Source organism: Petaurus breviceps, unplaced genomic scaffold (genome assembly GCF_028583685.1).
Source record: "Petaurus breviceps papuanus isolate PSGF00001 unplaced genomic scaffold, PetGlider_PUasm1.0 172, whole genome shotgun sequence".
NCBI lineage: Eukaryota > Metazoa > Chordata > Mammalia > Diprotodontia > Petauridae > Petaurus > Petaurus breviceps.
Window position 1 is genome coordinate 3,300,033 of NW_027185755.1, and position 20,366 is coordinate 3,320,398.

At 46.3% G+C, this 20,366-nt stretch overlaps 1 protein-coding gene across 1 annotated transcript in view; it reads left to right on the forward strand.

The window, feature by feature from the left end:
- The window catches only part of CACNA1A (calcium voltage-gated channel subunit alpha1 A), a 255,077-nt gene that overhangs the window by 162,435 nt on the left and 72,276 nt on the right, over positions 1-20,366 (forward strand). Inside the window, exons 18-22 of the mRNA XM_069082950.1 lie at positions 2,936-3,042; positions 3,540-4,367; positions 11,620-12,035; positions 12,932-13,064; positions 13,981-14,110. Coding sequence (XP_068939051.1) covers positions 2,936-3,042; positions 3,540-4,367; positions 11,620-12,035; positions 12,932-13,064; positions 13,981-14,110 — 1,614 coding nt within the window. The remainder of the gene's footprint in view (positions 1-2,935; positions 3,043-3,539; positions 4,368-11,619; positions 12,036-12,931; positions 13,065-13,980; positions 14,111-20,366) is intronic.

Consider the following 20,366-nt stretch of genomic DNA (forward strand, 5'->3'; position numbering starts at 1 on the left):
AGGAAGGAAGGAAGGAAGGAAGGAAGGAAGGAAGGAAGGAAGTTCTAGACATAGTGGGTTTGAAGGGCCATAGGACATCAAATTCTAGGGCAGCTAGGTGGCACAGTGGATAGAGAGCTGGGCCTGAAGTCAGGAAGACTCATCTTCATGAGTTTAAATCTAGCTTCACACACTTGCTATTTGTGTGACCCTGGGCAAGTTACTCAATCAGCCTCTTATCTGTAAAATGAGCTGGAGAAGGAAATGGCAAACCACTCCAGTATCTTTGCCAAGGAAACCCCAAATGGGGTCACAGAGAGTCAGACACAACTGGAAAATGACTCAACAACAAAAACAAAGACATGCAATTCTAAATTTACATTAAGCAATTAAAGATGCTGGATTGGGGATCAAAGGAGACACTAGGCCTAGATATAGAGGTCTGGGAATCCTCTACCCAGAGATGATAACTTAGCCCATGGGACTTAATGAGATCACCAAGGGAGACAGAAGAAGGCTCAGGGCAAAGCCTTGGGGGATAGCCTCAGTGAGACAAGGTGACAAATAACAGTTGCCAAATCTCTTCAGTTCTCCCATCACAGCATCTCTCCTATCCTAAGACCACCACCCTATTGTGTGGCCTCTTACCTGGATTATTTTAATAACCTCCTAACTGGTCTTCTCCTCTTCAATCCCCCTCCACACAGCTGCCGAAATAATCTTCTAGTCTGACCATGCCAGTCTCCTCGTAAGAAACCCTTGAGAATTCCCTGTTGCCTCTAGAATGAAATAAAAATTCTTCGGTCTAGCATCTTAAGCCATCCCCAATCTAGCACCAAGTGCCTTTCCAGCCTTATTCCATTTTAATTCCTGCTCCCTCCCCCATCAGTCTACCTAGACTATTAGCTGCTCCTCTGAGCTTCTTAGGCCATCTCCTTTTCCATCATTTGCCCACCCCCATACCCAGAACACACTCTCTCCTCATTGCCTTTGATTCCTTATCTTCTTCCTTCAGGCACAAGGTTGTCTGTGTTGTGTATCCTTCCCTGATACCCCAGGTTGTTAGTGCCCTGAGTCTTTCCTGAAATTTCCTCATATTTACTTCTGGTGTGCCCTAAAATAGAATGTAAGCTTCCTGAGGACAGGGACTGTTTCATTCTTGTCTTTATCCCCGGCATCCAGCACAATGTCTGATGCACAGTGGGCTCTTAATAGATGTTTGTGGAACTAAATTTAAATTTGGATGCAGTTGCATCTCTGCAAAGTCAATTAGAATTGGAAAATTCCATTGAGAGAGGCCCATTGCCACTCCTGTAGAGAATGCAGACTGCTCAGTCAGGTTAGGAAGTCTGGTTCCAAGGGGGTCGGCTCCCTTGGGCATGTTTAGCTTAGAAAAGAAAAGCCCTGTGGGGGAAAGGAGGGAGACATGGTAACTGTCTTCAAATATTGGAAGGGTTGTCAAGTGATTAGATTTGTTCTGGCTGATCCCAAAGGGAAGAACTAGGAATGATGGGATAGAAGTCCCAGAGAGGCAGATTTAGGCTTAAGGTAAGAAAAAAAGTCTTCTGCTAATGATGCTATCTAGAAATGGGATGGGCCATCTGGAGTGGCAGGGCAGGGGAAGGGGAGCATTGTGGATCCTTCCATCCCACCCACCCCCACCCTCCACTGGACATCTTCAATTTCAAGCTTGAAAATCATTTGTCAGGGTCGCTCCAGAGAGGCACACCTACTCGGGGATGGCTCAGAATAGTAGCTGACCTCCTCCTTTCCTCCAATCGGATGAACCATATTGTAGACCAGGCCAGAAAAAAGGAAACCTTCCACCTCCCAGGAGCCAGGGCACCCAACTTTGGAAAGGCCTGGGAGAGGGATCCTAGACCTGAGGGTCTTTCCTTTCAACCTTATGTCCTTGACCTTCAGAGGTGTCTGCTAGGGAGCTCAAACGGTGCAGAATGGCAGTGCCATGATTCTTAGCCAGAGAGGTCCTGTGCAGAGGGAAAGGGGAGCCCCATTAGCCAAAGATTGGCTGACTCTTCTCCATCTCCTTGTTGTAGCTGACAAGGAATGTCCTGGTCTGGCTGTTTCCTAGGTGGTAACTTTGCTTCCTTATCACAAAGAGCTGTGTCTGGCTAAGGAAGGTGCATTGGAGAAGCATGGTGACTCTACTGGTGGGGTTTGTTCTGTCCATTTCTTTCTTTCTTTTTGTTTTCTGTTTTACGAATAAGGGGCTGCATGGAGGCTGAAGATGGATTAAAAGTCCAAAACGTCTTTTTATGTATGTATTTTTTTAATGTCTTTTTTACGCCCCCTTTTCCAACTTCCTTCTCTCTGAGTCTGTCCAGCTGGTGACCCCCCAGGGAAGGCCAGCAGCAGTGAAACTTTACCTGGCTTGCCCTTCCCTCTTGATTTCCCCCTCCCCCAGAGAGAACTCCATCCATGCCCCTCTGGACCCGTGGGCTCCCTCCTTGTGTCTGTGCAGGAGCTCTGTGTGCTGCATGCTATGCATGGACCAGTGAGCTTCCTCCCTGCCCCCTGCATGGGGAGCTGTGAGCACTGCATGCCCTGGGCTGTGGGGCTACTGTGGACAGTGGGCTCTCTCCTCGTGTCTCTGTGTGGGGAGTCATGAGCATTGCATGCCACTAGGAGGAGCCCTGTGCACTTGGGGGGGGAAGGTGGAGTTTACTCCCCATGCATGTGGGACTGGCTGTGTTTTGACTTTGGGGATTCAGAGACCTGAGGGGCAGGAAGCCAGGAAGGAAAGTCTTTGACAGCTGTGCACCAGCTGCTCATTGACCACTCTGAGCAGAGGCCAGGGCAGATCCCAGCTGGGGAGGTTTTGGGGGCAGGTTTTAGAATAGGATTGTTAGCAATCACTAGTCTATGCTAGGGTCAGAGGTCAGGGCCCAAGGACTCTGTCCATGGTTTATGAATGGGGAACATGTGTGCCCTTTAGGATGAACAAGAGGAGGAAGAAGCAGCCAACCAGAAGCTTGCCTTACAAAAAGCAAAGGAAGTGGCAGAAGTGAGTCCTCTGTCTGCAGCCAACATGTCAATAGCAATGTAAGTGCCACCCATCCAAGGGAGCTTTGTCCAGAGGCCCAGGGACCCAGGGCCTGGTTGTCTGCATCCCCCTGGGCTGGAGCATGCCCAAAGCTGCCCAGAACCCCTCTGTCTCAGCAGGAGGATCAGGGAGGACGGCTTCCCATGGCTGACCCTTTGTTGTCAAGCAAACAAACCCTTTATCTCTTTAATACTGACCATCACTTAGGGGATTGGGGAGCCTTTGCCCATATATGGGGAAGGGAGCAACCAAACAAGCCCTAGTGTCCCTTCCTATGAGGATTTTCCCCAAAAGGGCAGGGATGACTGGGAAGATAGAGGGCAGGTGCTTTGAACCAGGATGGATGCCAAGGGAGGTGGGAGAATCTCTTTCTCTAGAGAATTTGAAGAGCAGGAGAGACTCTTGTCCAACTGGACTAAGACCACTGCCTTCTTGTTCAGAATCAGGGGCACGGCTGAATGTCTTCTCATTTCATACTCTCATGGTTCCACTCCAGGAAAGAACAGCAGAAAAACCAAAAGTCCTCCAAGTCAGTGTGGGAGCAGAGGACGAGTGAGATGCGGAAACAGAACCTGCTGGCTAGCCGGGAGGCTCTGTACAATGAGCTAGGCCCTGAGGAGAGGTGGAAAGTCTCCTACGGCCGACACATGAGGCCCGACATTAAGACTCACCTGGACAGGCCCCTGGTGGTGGACCCACAGGAAAACCGCAACAATAATACAAACAAGAGTAGGCCTAGTGACCCCTCCATGGATCAGCGGCTCAGCCAGCAGCGTGCTGAAGACTTCCTCAGGAAACAGGCCCGGTATTACGACAGAACACGCGGAGGCTATGAGCGGGCTGATTCAGGGGGTCTGGAGCCCCGAAGACAAAGGAGCAGCAGCAAAGAGGCTGACCTGAACCACGAAGGGTCTTACGGGAGGGAGCCAGAGTATCAAACCAAAGAGCGTGATGGGAACCAGGATCGTGGCTTTCGGGACGGAGAGCCAGATCGGAGCAAACCAGGGGACCCCCATCGGAGGCATCAGCATCGGCAGGGGGGCAGCAAAGAAAGCCGGAGTGGCTCTCCTCGGACAGGTGAGGGTGATCGGGAGCCTCGGAGACACCGGGCCCATCGGCGGCCAGGTGAGGAGGGCACTGAGGACGGTAACAAGTCAGAGCGGCGGTATCGCCACCGAGAAGGGAGCCGGCCCAGCCGAGGAGGCGACGGGGAGAACGAGCCTCCAGAAGGGGACCGGCGGCGGAGACATCGCCATGCTGCTCAGTCTGCATATGACAATGACCTCAAGAGAGAAGACAAGGAGAGGAGGCATCGGCGGAGGAAGTAAGTAAAGGGGACTCCAGAGGTTGGGTGGAATGGGAAATAGTGTCACCATTATCATCAGAAGTCATCTCTTAAGTAGCTAATTGGACCTGGTGCTGACTGTACCCAGGAAATACCCAGTGATGCCTAGAAGTGTCTAGGCCAAAAGAGGGACAAAGTTTTTACCATCCTCTTGCTATTTCTGCTCTGGTGTTGCCCATGTAAGTGATCTCTGCATTAATTCACTCTCTCTCTTCTAATTTTTCCTGTGTTATTACATGTCTTTGTGTTTTAAATTGTCTTAATGTTAATAGTATGCTCTGCTGCTTCTCCCCGGCTGTTGGAGAAGCAAAGTTGCCCTGCCTCTCTTCCTTTCCCTCTTGCTGTTGGGATGTCCAGAACTCCTGAGCCCTTTGGTCTTTGGGTGTCCTGGGTAATAGGATCAAGTTTGTACAGGGGACACTTTCCCCAACAGACCAGGATAAGACTTCCTGGGTACTCAGCCCTCTGCTGTTTTTCTCTCTCTCCCAGAAAAGGGCAACAAGGCATTTTCCTTGCCCATTGCCTTTTGAAGAAGTTATCCACTCCTTTTATTCACTCCCATGAATCTCCCCTGGATACTCACTACCTATTCCCAGAAAGGGAATAAAGCACTTCCTGGTATGGCCACCGAGCTCTCATTCTTAGGAAGATGGGCCGTGCAGAGGTTGCTCAGCTTGGGGAGCCCCAGCGCCCACCATTACTACCAGTGTCACTGGTCATCAGCCCCACCCTCGGTGTGATTCACAGTGAGTCACCCCTCCACTCATGGGGTAACTGACACTGAGCACCTTTACTCTTCCTAATGAGTGTGGACCATGCATGGGACTTGGGAGAGGGTGTAGCTAGAGATGGGGCAGAGTTTGGTTAATAGTGTGTGAGGAGTTTCACCTGGAAGTCACTGATTTCTCTAAATAAGTCTAGTTAATTCCAAAGGAGATTTGAGGCACGTTTTTGGAGAGACAGGTATTAAACAGGAACACCAAGAAGAGCCAGAATGTGTCATGGACTTAAACTCAGAGAAAACAGCTGTTTAAACCAGCTAGTGAGAGGGGCCTGGGATGGCTACCAGTTTTATGTTTCTAAGATCAGACATGATGACAAGCCTTCAGTGATCCCTCAGAATGTCCAGTGAAGCCACAGCAGATCACAATAGCAAAAGTTTTATCCTAAGGTTGAGAATATTTTTTCTGTTTGGACTACTGACCTATAGGAAAAAAATCCACTTATGGTCCTTAGGTCACAAAATATTAGTTAGGAGTTTCCTTAGAGGCTACCTAATCCAATCTATACATGAACAGAAATTGCTTCTAAAATATGCCTGACCAGTAATATTTCAAGACTTTGAGTGGAGAAAAAAAGAGGAAAGCCCCTCATATCTGTCCTAAGGATACCCATTCCTCTTTCAGACAGCTCTAACTCATAGGAAGATTTGAGTCTCTTTTGGGGTGCTCCTAGTGCTGCTTTTTGGGGGCCAAACAGAACAGATACATTCCCTGTTTCTTATAATAGGCCTTTCAGATTCGTAAAGACACCTGTCACGTTTCCCCTATGTCTTCTTTTCTCCAAGCTAAGCATCCCCACTCGCCTGAACCAATGCTAATATTCCCTGCTTTGAACACCCTTTTCTGTCCTGCTCATTTGTCAGCTTATCAGCGGCTTTCTTCAAAGAGGCAAGTAGGTGGTGGAGTGGATAGAATACCAACCCTTGGGTCAGGAAGACCTGAGTTCAAATTTTGCTTCGGACACTTAATAGCTGTGTAAACTTGGGGAAGTCACTTAACCTCTGTTTACCTCAGTTTCCTCAACTGTAAAAGAAGCATGAGAATAGCACCCACCTTGTAGGGTTGTTGTGAGCATCAAATGAGATAATAATCATACAGTGCATAGCACAGATCCTGGCACAAAGTAGGCACTTAATAAATGCTAGCTGTTATAATAAGTATTAAATTCAGAGCACAGAACTGACTATAACACTCCACATATGTTCTAACCAGGGCAGAGTGCTATGAAACTCTCACCCTGCCCCCGACACACACATACTCACTATGCCTTTCTTAATGAAAAATAAGGTAATATTACATAGCTTTTCTCAGATATCATATCACTCTTTTAAATCATATTTGAACTTGCAGTCCACTGAAACCCCCAGATCTTTTCCCAAATAAACTGTTATCCAGTCACTCCTTCCCGATCTCGTATTCAGGAAGTTGATTTCTTGGACCGCCAGTTTGAGACTTTCCATTTATCCTTAGTAAATTTCATCTTATTATCATTCCTGTAATATTACAGCCTCTCTAAATTTCTTTGAATCTTGTCTCTGTCATCCAACATGGTAGCTGTCCTTCTGAGCTTTTTGTCATCTACAGACTGGATGTTGATAAAAATAAAAATAAACTATTTAATGGCACAAGGCCTACAACAGAAGTCTCCAAATTGGGGTCCATGGCCATCTTTCCAGTGATAGCCAGCTGTGGGGGCTTATCTGCAAAACAGTCACACCTACCTTTATCCTCAGACTCCAATCTACTTCCCTCCCTTATACAAGCTCTACATATCCTCTTTTCTGAAGCAGGCTTTAGTTCCTCAGGTTAGTTATAACCCAACCACTACTAGGCAGCCACAGTCACATTTTCACAGACAACCTTGGGATAGCCCATTTCCCTTCCAGTATACCCAACCTTTGTCCTCCAGATCCCTTCATGGCTATAGAAGGCATGCCTGGGTGGGTGGGGTCTGTACTCTGAGCAGCAACAGGTAGGAAAAACATCCTGCCTCCCCCATCCTTCAGAGTAGGACACAGTGAGTCCTACAGAATTAGCAAACATGGATAGATCCAGATTTCATTACATTATCTTTTCCCCCAGACTGACCCCTCTGTCTTCTAGTCACCCAGGTTTTTAACCTCACAGTAATCTCTAACTCCTGACTGTCCTTCCCCTCCTCTGCAGTCAGGCACCATGTCTTATTGTTCCTGCCTCCACTTCTCTGACATCTATCGCCTCTTCTCCAATCCCATGGCCGACCTCCATGGTTCAGGGCCTTCTCACCCCTCCCCTGGACTACTACAACAGCCTCTTTATTGGTTTCCCTGCCTATGGTTTCCTCGCCTCTCCAATGCATCCTTGACACAGCTGCCAAAGTCATATTTCCATAGTGCAAGTCCAACCAGGCGGCTCCCCTACTCCAGAAGTTCCAGTGATTCCCTCTTGACTCCAAGATCAAAATAATTTCATTTTTTGGGGTGGCTAGGTGGCGCAGTGAGTAGAGCACCAGCCCGGGAGTCAGGAGGACCTGAGTTCAAATCTGGTCTCAGTCACTTAACACAAAAACTAGCCATGTGACCTTGGGCAAGTCACAACCCCAATTGCCCTCCAAAAAAAAAGGCAAAAAAAAATTTCATTTTTTCTTATCCTTTTAAAATTTCTAATTCTTTGTAGAAGCTTTATAATGTACATAATTATGAGTACAGTAGTATGCATATATAATTTGTAAAGAAATAAATCTCTATACATTAGGGTTACAGGCCCCCCAATTTTTATTGATAGGGGTCCACAGTCAAAAAAATTTGGAGACTCTTGTGCTAGAGAACTTCCAGGTTAACATCAAACCTCTACTAAGGGGCAGTAAGTGGCGCAGTAGATAGAACACCAGCCCTGAGTTCAAATCCAGCCTCAGATACTACTAGTTGTATGACCCTGGGCGAGTTACAACCCAAATTGCCCCCCAAAAACCCACTATTAATAGGGGGCTAGGTGTCACAGTGGGTAAAGTGTTGGACTGAAGTCAGGAAGATCTGAATTACTAGCCAGGTGGTCCTGTGAATGACAACATTGGCACAGCATTTAACAAAGGTTCTCCCTCTCTTCTGGAGAAAAGATGGAGAGGGAGGGGCTAGATTCTAGGACCTAGATAATTATTAATATCTAGCTTTTATATAACAGTTTAAGGTTGATAAAGTGGATGACCAAGATGATCTCATTTTATCCTCACAACAACCCTGGGAATTAGGTGCTATTATTATCCCCGACATACAGAGGTTAAGTGACTTGCCCAAGGTCACTCATCTAGTAAGTGTCTGAGGGTAGATTTGAACTCAGGTCTTCCTGATTCTGGTGCCAGATAATTGAAGACCCCATTATGACTTCTAAATTATGCCTTTGTGACAGGCTTATGGTTTGTTTGCCAGATTCCTCTTCTACTTTCTCTTTCTGTCCAGGTGGTCTGATACCAAGAACAATTGGTCTACAAACTCATAACAAAATTGCTTTTGCTTCTCCTACAATTATTCTCCATCCAAATGTTTTCCACCATGATTCCTAGAATAAGAAGTGAAAGAAAACTTTATTTCTATTAGAGATGAGGTAGTTGGTTTGTATTTGAAAGTTTTTATAACTATCTGAATTTTAAAATTAAAAATAGGGAACCCAACTTTTTAAAAAATGAATGTTAAAAAGTGATTTTACATATAATTGGGGGAAATAAAAAAGATATATATTTAAGAAGACAGGGAAAAGAAAGGATGCCAAAAGAGAGTGGTTTTCGTGGGGTAACAGCCTTGTCTCCTGGCCTTTTGGGATGCTGAAGGACTTTCCTATTGGGTTGCTTTTTCACACCTGTAGGAATAGCTGGCCCCATCCCCCCAAGTAGCCCTTCTTGGAAGCACAGTGTGCTTCAGCTTTGGGAGGGAGGCTGTTAGGGGACCACTGAGACTGGAGAAGGGATCAGACATTTAATAAGTGCCTACTCTGTGCTAGACACTGTGCTAAGTGCTTTATAAATGTTATCTCATTTTATGTTCGCCATGACCATGAGAAGTAATGATTACAACAACCACCCACATTTCTATATGCTTCCTCTGCACCAGGCACTGTGGTAAACACTTTACAATCACTATCTCATTTGATCCTCACTATGACCATGAGAGGTAGCTTCTATCATCGTTTCTATTCTACAGTTGAGGAAACTGAAATTAAGTGACTTGCCCAGGGTCACACAGCTCATGAATAGTGAATAGTGGCTGAGGTCAAATTTGAACTCAGGGCTTCCTAACTGTAGGCCCAGTGCTCTATCCACGGTGACACCCTGATGTAATTGTCATAAATGAGATATACAGTAGATGCCCCAAGTAGGGTTCTGCTCTTGACCCAAGTCTCAGTTCCTTCATTTATAGAACAGGGGAATTGACTTCAGCCCCATTTTGCCTGAGAGAGTGGCTCGTACCATCAGCAAGCCTCAGAAATGCAGCCTGACGCTGGGTCAATGTCACCATCTCACACCAAGACTACATGGTCTAAAGAATGAAAGCAGCTTTACCTAATAGCATAGATCTGGGGAGCTAATAAGTATTTATTAAGTGCCTACTGTATTCCAGGTGCCATGCTGGGCTCTTAGCACTAGAGATGTAAAGACCAAAAATTAAACAATCCCAGCTCTCAAGGAGCTAATAGAGTGTGTGTGTGTGTGTGTGTGTGTGTGTGTGTGTGTGTGTGTGTAAAGAACAAGTCAGAACATAAATATGAGATAGTTAAATGCAAAGTCATTAGGGAGGGAGGGTACCAAGAAAGGAACAGCGTTTGTTGTTGTTGAGTTGTGTCCACCTCTGCATGACCCCATGGAAAGTCCATGAGCTTTTCTTGGCAAAGATGCTGGAGTGGTTTGCCATTTCCTTCTCCAGTGTGTCTCCATTTTACAGATGAGGGACTGAGTCAAATAGGCGTTAAGTGGCTTGCTAACAGTTGTCTGAGGCTGGATTTGAATTCAGATCTTCCTAACTCCAAGCTTGGTGTTCTGTCTGCTGCACCACCTAGCTGTCGAAAGGAACAATACAGAGGGTGATAACCAAGCTGTGTCTTAAAGGAAGGGAGGGATTTATGAAGACATACATTCCAGGGAGCAGGTGGTGCAAAGATGAGGAAACAGGAGGAGGAGTTCTGTGTGAGATGAAGGGAGAAGGACTGTAGAGTGTGGGAAGGGAATAAGTTATAATGAGAACAGAAAGGTAGGTCAGGGCCAGGTTTGTGAAGGGTTTTAAAAGCCAAATGGAATTTATATCTGATCCTAGACCCAACAGGGAGCCACTAGGATTTATTGGGGAAGGGAATAACGTGTTCAGATCTACACTTAGGGCATCTTTGAGTCCAGTGAATTGTAGGAGGGAGAGGCTTGAGGCAGGGAGAGCAATTAGCAGACCGCAGCAGTTGTCTAGACTGGAGGTGATGGCAGCCTGGACCCAGCCGGTGGGTATGCACGTAGGAAGAAGGAGAGGAATGGGGAAAGCATGGAAATGGAAAGGACAAGGTTTGGCAGCCCATTAGACATGTGGGATGAGGAAGAGGAAAGCTGGAGTGTGCTGCCGAGGTTCTGAACCTGGCAGAATGGAAGAATGGTGAAGAAGATAGATTTGGTAGAGAACTGAAAGGTATCAGCCCAAGATTAACAAAGCAAATTATAGTCAGATTAGAATTCTGATACATAGTCTAGGGGACTCCTTGTGGGTCAGTACCTGCCAGTATTCCCCACTTGGACATTACGCCCTGGTCAGGCCCTATTCTGTTCAGTTTGGAAGACCACATTTTAGGAAGGACATTAATAATCTGGAATAGATCCAGAGGGTGAACGGAACTAGAAGCCACACTTAACCAAATAAAGTCCAAACTCTTATGCAGCTCAGATCAGATAAAGAGCTGGAGGGTTTAGTAAGGAGGAGGCAATACTCAGGGCAGAGAGGAGAGCTGTGTTCAATTCAAGCATTTTAAAGGCTGTCACATAGAAGTATTAGGTTTGTTCTGCTTTCCCCAGAGGGCAGAACCAGAAGCCACAGCGAGAAGTTGTAGGGAGACAGACGTAGATTTGATATAAAGGATTGCTTCCTAACAGTTAGAGTTGTCCAAAGTGAAATGAATTCCCTTGGCAGGTAGTGAGCTCTCTGTCATTGCAGAGGTCACCAAGCAAAGTCTGGATGGTCACTTGTTGGTCATGTTGCTAAAAGGATTCTCATTCAGAGAGGAATTGACCTCAGAGGTTCTTGATTCTGTGGTTGGTCCCCTAGAGAAGGCTGTTGAGGATCATACTACTTGTGAAAGATTTTTCTGAATCTGTCCATTTGGGTTCAACTAAAGTCTTGAGTCTTTGAAGCTTGAGTCTTGGGCCATGATTCTGAGATTTCAACTGTATTTCCTAACTTGGATTTGGTTGTTCTTTTTTTCCCCCCACTTTGGACTGCCTGCCTCAGAGAGAACCAAGGTTCTGGAGTCCCCGTGTCTGGCCCAAACCTGTCTACCACTCGACCAATCCAGCAGGATATGGGGCGTCAGGAACCTCCACTGGCAGAGGACATTGATAATATTAAAAACAATAAGCTGGCCACCACGGAATCCGCCAACCCTCACAACACCATCCACGCCCTCCACCCCCAGAGCCCCGCCCAGATGGGCAACCACACCAACTCCCCACCCATGCGGCCCCCACCCAGTCAGCCAGCTGGGAACCCATCCAACCCTGGGCCCCCCAAAAACCCAGAGAACAGCCTTATAGTCACCAACCCCAGCACCCAGAACAACCCAGCCAAGACTGCCAAGAAGCCTGAGCACACGGCGGTGGATATCCCCCCCGCCTTTCCCCAACCCGTCAACAACACTGTTGTCCAAGGTAAGTCTCTCCTCCTCTACTCTCCCACTATGTGTAGGGATGTAGCATTGAGAGCCTGCTGGGGAGAACTAGGAAGCAGAACCCCTTCATCCTTGTTCTGATTCTGTATTACTTGTTCACTGGGCATGAGCCTCCAACAACCACTACCACCTCTGCATGTTGCTGCCCTATGCTTCCCTCCCTGCCCCTTTGCCCATTTTTAATGTGAAGAGGGTAAAATTCAGTGAGTGAGAAGGAATGGGAGTATTTTTAGGGATGTACAGTATTTTAAGCTCTTTCCAAAAGGAAAATCCCAAATGAAATCAGGTTTTAATTTCTATAAACTACTTGGAGTTAAATTATTTGGCATCAGAAGTCTAACACCATCTTGCTTAAGGTTAGGAACTAACACCATTGAGGTTATCCTTTCCCAAAATGCACTCCCCACTGCAACAGATTCAGAGGCTATGCTTAGTGGTGAAGACTTTCTAGATTGCATTATCCTTACCAGGCAGGGTGGTGCAGTGGGGATGGATTACTGAATTTGAAACTGGCAGACCAGGGTTTAAATCTCAATTCTGCATGACATTGGGCAACCTATGTAATCCCTCTGGCCTTCACATACCTTAGCTGTAAAAGGAAGTTGACCTAGGCCACCTCTAAGGTTGCTTCCAACACTAAATCCTTAGAGCGTCACGGTCCTTGGTAGCTTAGGAGGACACAGAGCTGGGCCAGCAGGTAGCCTGGCCGCTGCCAGACGCTGCTCTGAATACCCCTTCTAGCAGCGAAAGCCTACTCTCGCTATCCGCAAGCAAGCAAGCAACACAATGTCCTACCTCCTTTGGAGAGCAGAGCTGAAGCTGGAGACGTCTGGAGGTAAATAGTGAGTGAGGCTTTTTGGTGATCTGTCTCAATAGTAAACAAAAACGCCAACCCAGACCCACTGCCAAAAAAGGAGGAAGAGAAGAAAGAAGAGGATGACTCTGGAGAAGATGGCCCCAAGCCTATGCCCCCCTACAGTTCCATGTTCATCCTCTCCACCACGAACCCGTGAGTATTGGCCCCACGTACAGGCCTTTGGTGGAGCCGGACCACGGCTCCTACCGCTCTGTGCTCTGGATGGCCAGGACGGCTGGCTAGTTCTCTGTGGGAGAGGCCAAGCACAAGACAGGTCTATATGGCCATCTAGTGATAGAAAGGAAGGAGTTTTCATTCTGGGAGGGTGACTGAGGGGCTACTGCTGGTTTAGTGAAAAGAACGTGTGGTTTGGTGGCAGAAGAGTCATATTCAAAGCCCTGTTCTGTCCCTTAACACCTTTATAATTAACTGATCTCCTCATTGGCTTGTTGGTTTCTTTTTTTTCATCTAAAAAATGAAGGGGTCAGACAAAATGGCCTCTAAATCATCCCCTTTTGAGTTCTGACATGATTGCTTGTTAGACCATCACTTGTCCTCTGAGCTTTTCAGGCAGGACGTACTTAACTGATAGAGGTGGAGATTTGAACAGAGTTAGGAATTTGGGGAAAGAAGTTGCCTTAGTGGGTCAGGCTGGAGCAGTGTTTCTTACACTGAGAGTGGGATGTCCCCAGGGATAGGGAGAGAGGGAAGGGAGAGGCTTCTTCCACAGAGGGCTGTGGAAACCTGAGCTGTGTTTCCCCACAGCTGCTATGGGGGTAACCAAGAGTTGTGGTCCCCAAGATTGACTGGGCCTCCTTCCCCAGCCTGGGCTGTCCCTTTCTCCCCTTCCTCTGAGCCTGCTGCCTCTGTGGCACAAGCTCTATGCTTAGTTGATTTTAATTGATGTTCTGGGGGGGCTGTGTAGGGTGCTGAGAGCCCCTAGGGGAAGATTCATCCTCTGGGCCAGGGATCACTTCAGCTATCTCTGGTTTTTAGCACTGGTGTGGGCTCTGAGGTCACAAAGCACGTGCTTCCCTGGTTCTGATCCACATCGTCTCTCCTCTCCCAGCTTACGCCGGCTGTGTCACTATATCTTGAACCTTCGATATTTTGAGATGTGCATTTTGATGGTGATCGCCATGAGCAGTATCGCCCTGGCAGCTGAAGACCCTGTGCAGCCCAACGCCCCCAGGAACAATGTGAGCGGCTCCCTATGGTCCCCCAGCTCCTCTCTCCACTGCCTTCCACTCTCCTTCAATGTGCTAGTTTTCCGAATTAGCGTTGGTCTCTTTGGAACATAAATTTAGCTCAGAATGTCCAGGTCCTGGAAGAAAACTCATTATCTTTCAGGGCCCCCTGAGGCTTTTTACACCCAATTCTCTGCCTCTGGAAAGCCCAGTTCCAAGACCCCCAGAGTGCAGTGAGGGCCTGCATACCCAGCTGGCACTTTTTACATAATGGAAACTACAAAGAACTAGGCCTGTAGTTAATGGCCTTGCAGGGCATCTGTGAATTCCTGCTGAGCTGTACACCTCCCCCCTCACCTGAATAGAAATCACTAGACACACTGCAGAGATACCCAGCTGGGATTAGGTCTGTGTTGGTCTTGAGTTTTAGGGTCTGACTTTGCAGAACTAACCTGAATTGAAATGCAAAGAGGATAGATAGATCACAGCTCCTATAGATTAAGAATGGAATGGGCTAAATGAAGAGGTAGTGAGATCCCTGTCCTGGGGGTATTCACACAGAGACTGGATGACCACTTGTCCAAGGATCGATCATATGTCAGCAGGATGGATCCATTTGGATGGATTCCTGCTTGAGCCCTTTCTGGTTCTGGTTCTAAGGCAGATCCTGTGGCCAGTCCAGTCCTTGTTTCCAGAAGGCCTCTGATTTCCTTGGAGAACTCCTCCAGAGAACTTTAATATGCAAGGGGAATTGCCTAAGCTTGTTCTGTGCCCTCACTGAGCAGACAGTGGGATGCTTCTGAATGTGGGGTCGGCTGCTGGCTGAGAGAAGCCCAATCAAAGCTCGTATGGACTTTGCCATCACTCAGGTGCAGTACAGCTTAGGACTCATGGCCAAGAGGCTCCTGAAAGTCAAGTTCTGTTCATGCCTTGTGCCCACAAGCAGCCAAGTTTTGATTCTTGCAGCCTTTACGTTTATAACATATGGCCTCTGGGGAGATGACTATTTGACCCAGAAACAAAGACTAAAAATGGCTCAAAACTTTGGTAAAAGAAAGCTTCTTTGGGCCCACCAAAGGTCAGCCTGACCCTATTGCTCTAATGCCTTCCCTTCCCAGAGACCAAGCTAGGTTTCCTTTTTATTTTATGAAAACAGGCAGTTCTTCTTAAGTAGGTTATGTGCGAGGCCCTGGCAAGTCCCATAAATCAGAGGTTGGCACAATCACCCTCCGCAGCTTACCTTGCATTTTCTTTCTTCTACTCCAGGGCTGGATGGGGCCTGCTGGGACCTCATGGGGGAGATTGACAGAAATAATTAGAACACAACTCCCCAAAGAAGCTAGAAATCAGGGCTGTGCTAAAATGTCTTGCACAGCTCAAGCTGGTGCATCTTCTATTTTTTCTATCTCCTCATTTCCACAACCAACCTCTAGGGGTTGTAGCTAAGGAGAGCTTGGGTCCCAACAACAGAACTTCTCTTGGACCTAAGTGATGACCAGGATGTGATGGGGGAACATATCACATGAGAAATAGCTGAAGGAATGGTTCAGGAGGTGATGTGGGCCAGGGGAAAGAACACTGAATCTGGAGTTCCAAGACATGGCTTCCAATGTGGTTCCAGTATACACTTACTGTATGACCTTGGGCAAGTCATTTGCTCTCTTTCAGCCTTGGTTTCCTGATCTGTATAATGAGAGGGTTGGATTAGATGTCATAACATCCCTTCCAGTTCTAAGGGTCCATAGTTCTATGAACATCTATGAAGATGTTTTAGCCAAATGAGAAAATTTAGAGGGTACGTGCTAATGGTCTTCAAATATGGGAAGGGCCTGAAAGGAATTATATTTGCTCTGTTTGGCCTTGAGTGACAGACCTAAGAGCACTCAGATGGGGGTGGAGATACCTGGGGAGGAATTACTGGAGGCAGATTTTGTCTGTTTAAGGGGAAAATTCCTGACAATCAGCACCATCTAGTGCCTTGTTACCTTGTGAGGGTGAACTCCCTGCTATTGGAAATATTCAAGTAGAATCCAGGTGACTATTCATCAAGGGTACTATCTAGGCCCCTTCTAATCCTTAATATGGGCAGCGGTATAAAGCACTGGGCTTGGAATCAGGAAGATTCATCTTCATGAGTTCAAATCTAGCTTCAGACACTTCCTAGCTGTGTGACCCTGGGTAAGTCATTTAAAACCCTGTTTGCCTCAGTTTCCTCATCTATAAAATGAGTTGAAGAAGGAAATGGCCAACCACTCCAGTATCTTTGCCAAGAATACCCCAAAATGGAGTCACAAAGAGCCTGAGATGACTGGACAACAATCCTTAATATGGTATGGCTTGGGAGGAATTTTAAAAAGCTATTTATCTATTCCTGATAATCTCCTTCCATCCAGGAGGCAGGGAGAGATCAGATCTGGTTTTTGATGAGGACAGGATTGGGCCCTTCTGATCCCAAAGAACTCCCCAGACCACCTATCTAGTAATTGCCTTCCCGCTCCAATGAGCTGCTGCCTGGAGCTTGTAGGAACAGGCAAGGAGTATAATGCAAGAACTTTGATCCTTGCAGTAGTGAAAAGCCACCCCTGTGTGCATCTCCTGTAAAACCCTCTGGACTCTCCCCCTCCATTTCATCAGTAATATTTCTGGTATGCTAATCACCTGGTAATAAAAAACAAGCTTTCATTATGTCATCTCTTCTCAGACCCTTGAAGTCTGTCCTCTGACCTCATCATTCACCTGTAAGTACTAAATTTAAAGTGACAAATGCTCTCTTAATTGCTAGAACTACTGGCCTCTCTTTCTTTTCTTTTTAGTCTTCATCCTTCTTGACCACTCGACAAAGTTGGATGCTGGAGACTTACCTCTTCCAGGATACTCTTTTCTCCCTGCTCACTCCTGGTTCACCTCCCACCTATATGACCTCTCCTCAGTCTTCTTTGCCTTATCTTTGACCATATCCCTACTCTTAATTGCGTGTATTTCTCAAGACTCTACCCTGAATCTTTTCTTCTTTCTCCAGGCCCTATCTCTGGATGGTCTTAGCAATTCTCTTGGTCTCCATTGTCTCAATTTGGGTGACATTCAGATTGCTATCATAGATGCTGGCGCACTCTGGATGAGAGCTGTCATCAACTTGTCATTAAAAGAAAGGGAAAGACCAATGGCAATCCCTTTTAGAGCATACCTATACACCCAGCCTATCACCATTGACCTCAATCCCATCCTAATTGCTCTCCGAAGGTCCAGTCCATCATCTCCAATATTTCCAACTGAATATCCCATAGGAATCTTAAACTTGATGTGTCCAAAACTAATGATCTTTTCTCAAAAACCCTCCCCTCTTCCTATCGTCTCTGTTTTCTGTAGAGGGTAGGTATCATCATAGAGGGAGTTGGTGTGCAGGGGACAGAAGGCTGGCATTGGAGTCTGGAAGACCTCGTGACTAGCTGTGCATCTCTAAACAAGTCACTAAACCTCTGTTAATCTGTCCTCACCAGTGCAAAATGGGAATAACAATAGTACCTTCCTCCCAGGGTCTTTGTGACAATATGGCGGGATGACAGAAGTAAAGCACTTTGCATACTTTAAAGTGATATGCAAATGCTCATTATTATTATCCTTGCAGGCACCCAGGTTCAATATTTTGAGCTTACTTATCTTTGTTGATGTTGTTGCCCTCCTGTCCCCCAATGGAATGTAAACTTCTTCCAGGCAGAGACTGTTTTTAAGTTCTATTCTCAGCACCTAACACAGTGCCTGGGACTGTGAATGTTTACTAAATGCTTGGAGAACAGATGGATGGATGGATGGATGGATGGATGGATGGATAGGTGGGTGGGTGGATGGATGGATGGATGTGTAGAGGAATGGATGAATGGAGGGATGGAGGGATGGGATGAATGAACTTTCCTTCTCTAGAGCCTGTAATAGGCTCTTATTACTGGTCCGAACTCTCCTGCCAATTCAACTACAAAGTTTTCTATAATCTGGTCTCAATTCATTTTCCACTACTCATCCATATAACAATTACTTAAGCCCTTAACATGGCGAGTGTACTAGTACCAGGGCAATGGCTAGTCCCTACTCTCCAGGAGCTGGCCAGTACCCTCCCCTTACCCACCCACAGGCTCAGTTCCCCCTCTGGATCTTCACTCATGCTGATTACCCATCCTTCCTTGCTCCATCCATTTCAGTCCAGCAAGTCCCATTTCCTCCTCTGCTGCTGAACTTGCCCTTGTTTTGAAGCACCAGGGCACCTGGATTCACTGTCACACACTTAGGCTCTCATTGTGTGGTATATGTGTCACTCTTCTCTCTTGAACTGTACTGTGAATTTCTTGAGGGCCAGGACCATATTTTTTATGTCTATGTATCCCCTCCAGGGGTGGGCACATAGTAGATGCTTAATCAGTGATTTGTTGATTGACTGAGCTGAATCATAGGAGTAGAAAGGGAATGATGTGCCTGTATTTCAAAGATCACATGGTCTTATTAGCTCAGCAAACCATTCCTGGCTCCCTTCATACCATCAGGAGTTCCAGACAGATGGTGGCAAGGAAATACAGAAGTCAATCTGGCTTTAGGCCAGAAGATTGAATGTAGCATCTTGCCTTCAGAAGCCTTCTCCTGTTCTGCAAATAGCCTATTCCAGAGGACTGGACATAGAGAAAGAGTTCATGGTGATCAAGGTGCTGTGATGGGCTCACGCTGGGGCAAGTTTGCTGTGCTACTTGGCCCCAGCTAGGCTCCTCTGCTCCCTTCACTGGCAGTGTCCTTCTTGTCATATCTCTTTCCTGATGTTCAGTGAAAGCCATACCTATTTCTCTCTGCTATGGCCCAAACAAGATATGACTGGATGGGTTGGCACCAGTGTGTGTGAGATCATCTTTTGTGGGATAGAGTTGCAGAGTGGGAAGTTGCATAAATGGGGAGAGGAAGAGGTATTTAGGTGGCACAGGGGATAGAATAATGGACCAAGAGTCAGAAAGAACTGAGTTTAAATCCAGTACCAGACACTTAATAGCTGTCTTCTTCAGTAACCTAACGTCTCTCAGCCTCAGATTCTCCATCTGTAAAATGGGAATAATAATAGCACCCATCTCGTAAGGATAAAATGAGATCATATTTATAAAGCACTTTGTAAATCTTAAAGCACTATATGAATGCTATTATGTAATATATTTGCATATACACATATGTAAATGCTAGCTATCAAGTCTATGCATCAACAATTAAGGGATGGAGATTCCTGTTGTCTCTTGGCAAGGAGGGAGGGGGGACTATGGAATCATGAGGGGGAGGTAGAGGGGAGAAATTGAGTTCAAGGGAATGAAAGGCAGAGGTGTCTCACCTCAGTGGAAGAGAGGGGTCCCCTCTGAAGCACACTCCTATAGGGGAGGAGACATGTACCTTATAAAGAAAGACTGGGACATTGTGATGGATTTAAACTGGGAAGAGTTTGTACATTAGGGCAGCCACCTTCTCTGAGAAAGTGTGCCTTCATGAGCAGCACCCTACCCCAAGAGAAAGGACTTGAGAGTTCCTAGGGACAACTGGCACCCAGTGTGGGGGGAGAGGTGGGGAGAAATGACCTAGAGGCAGAGGTGAGGTAGTCTTTGAGAAGACTGATCATCTTGAGGTTACGGAATAGGACTGGACCACACAATTGGAACACAAGGCAATTTCTACCATGAGATATTGCTTCTACCAACATGGCTTTCCTCATGAATTAATACTTCTAAGATCAAGACATGGCAGGAAAAAATGGAGGATGTAGCAGGGGCAATTACATAGAAATTGATTAGATCCTTGATCCTGTTCTAACTTGGTATCTTAGAAACTGACATGAGTGACATAGAGAGAATTAAGTAGGAACAAATAAAAGTTGGACCCATGAATCAGAAAATAAAATTCATAGTAGACTGGAAGGGAAGAAAAAATAGCAAAGATAAAGCAAAGAAAAGCTTTTTAGAAAATGAGGGTAGTAAAAGAAATTTAACAAAAATCAGAAGTTGGGGAGGAAGGTTTTGAAATAATGATTTAACAAAGTTGGGAAAGAGAAGAAAGTGAAGAGGGAGAGGATAGATAACAATCAAATTTTAAATACAAAGGAAATTGATTTAAGTAAAATCCAGGCATTAGGGGAAGGGTAGGTAGAGGGGATTGAGTAAAGGGAAGAACTCCTAGGTAGCAAGAGCTTAGCATCAACTTAATTGAAGACTTATCTAGAACATCATAGATTTAGAACTAAAGAGACCTTGGAGCCATC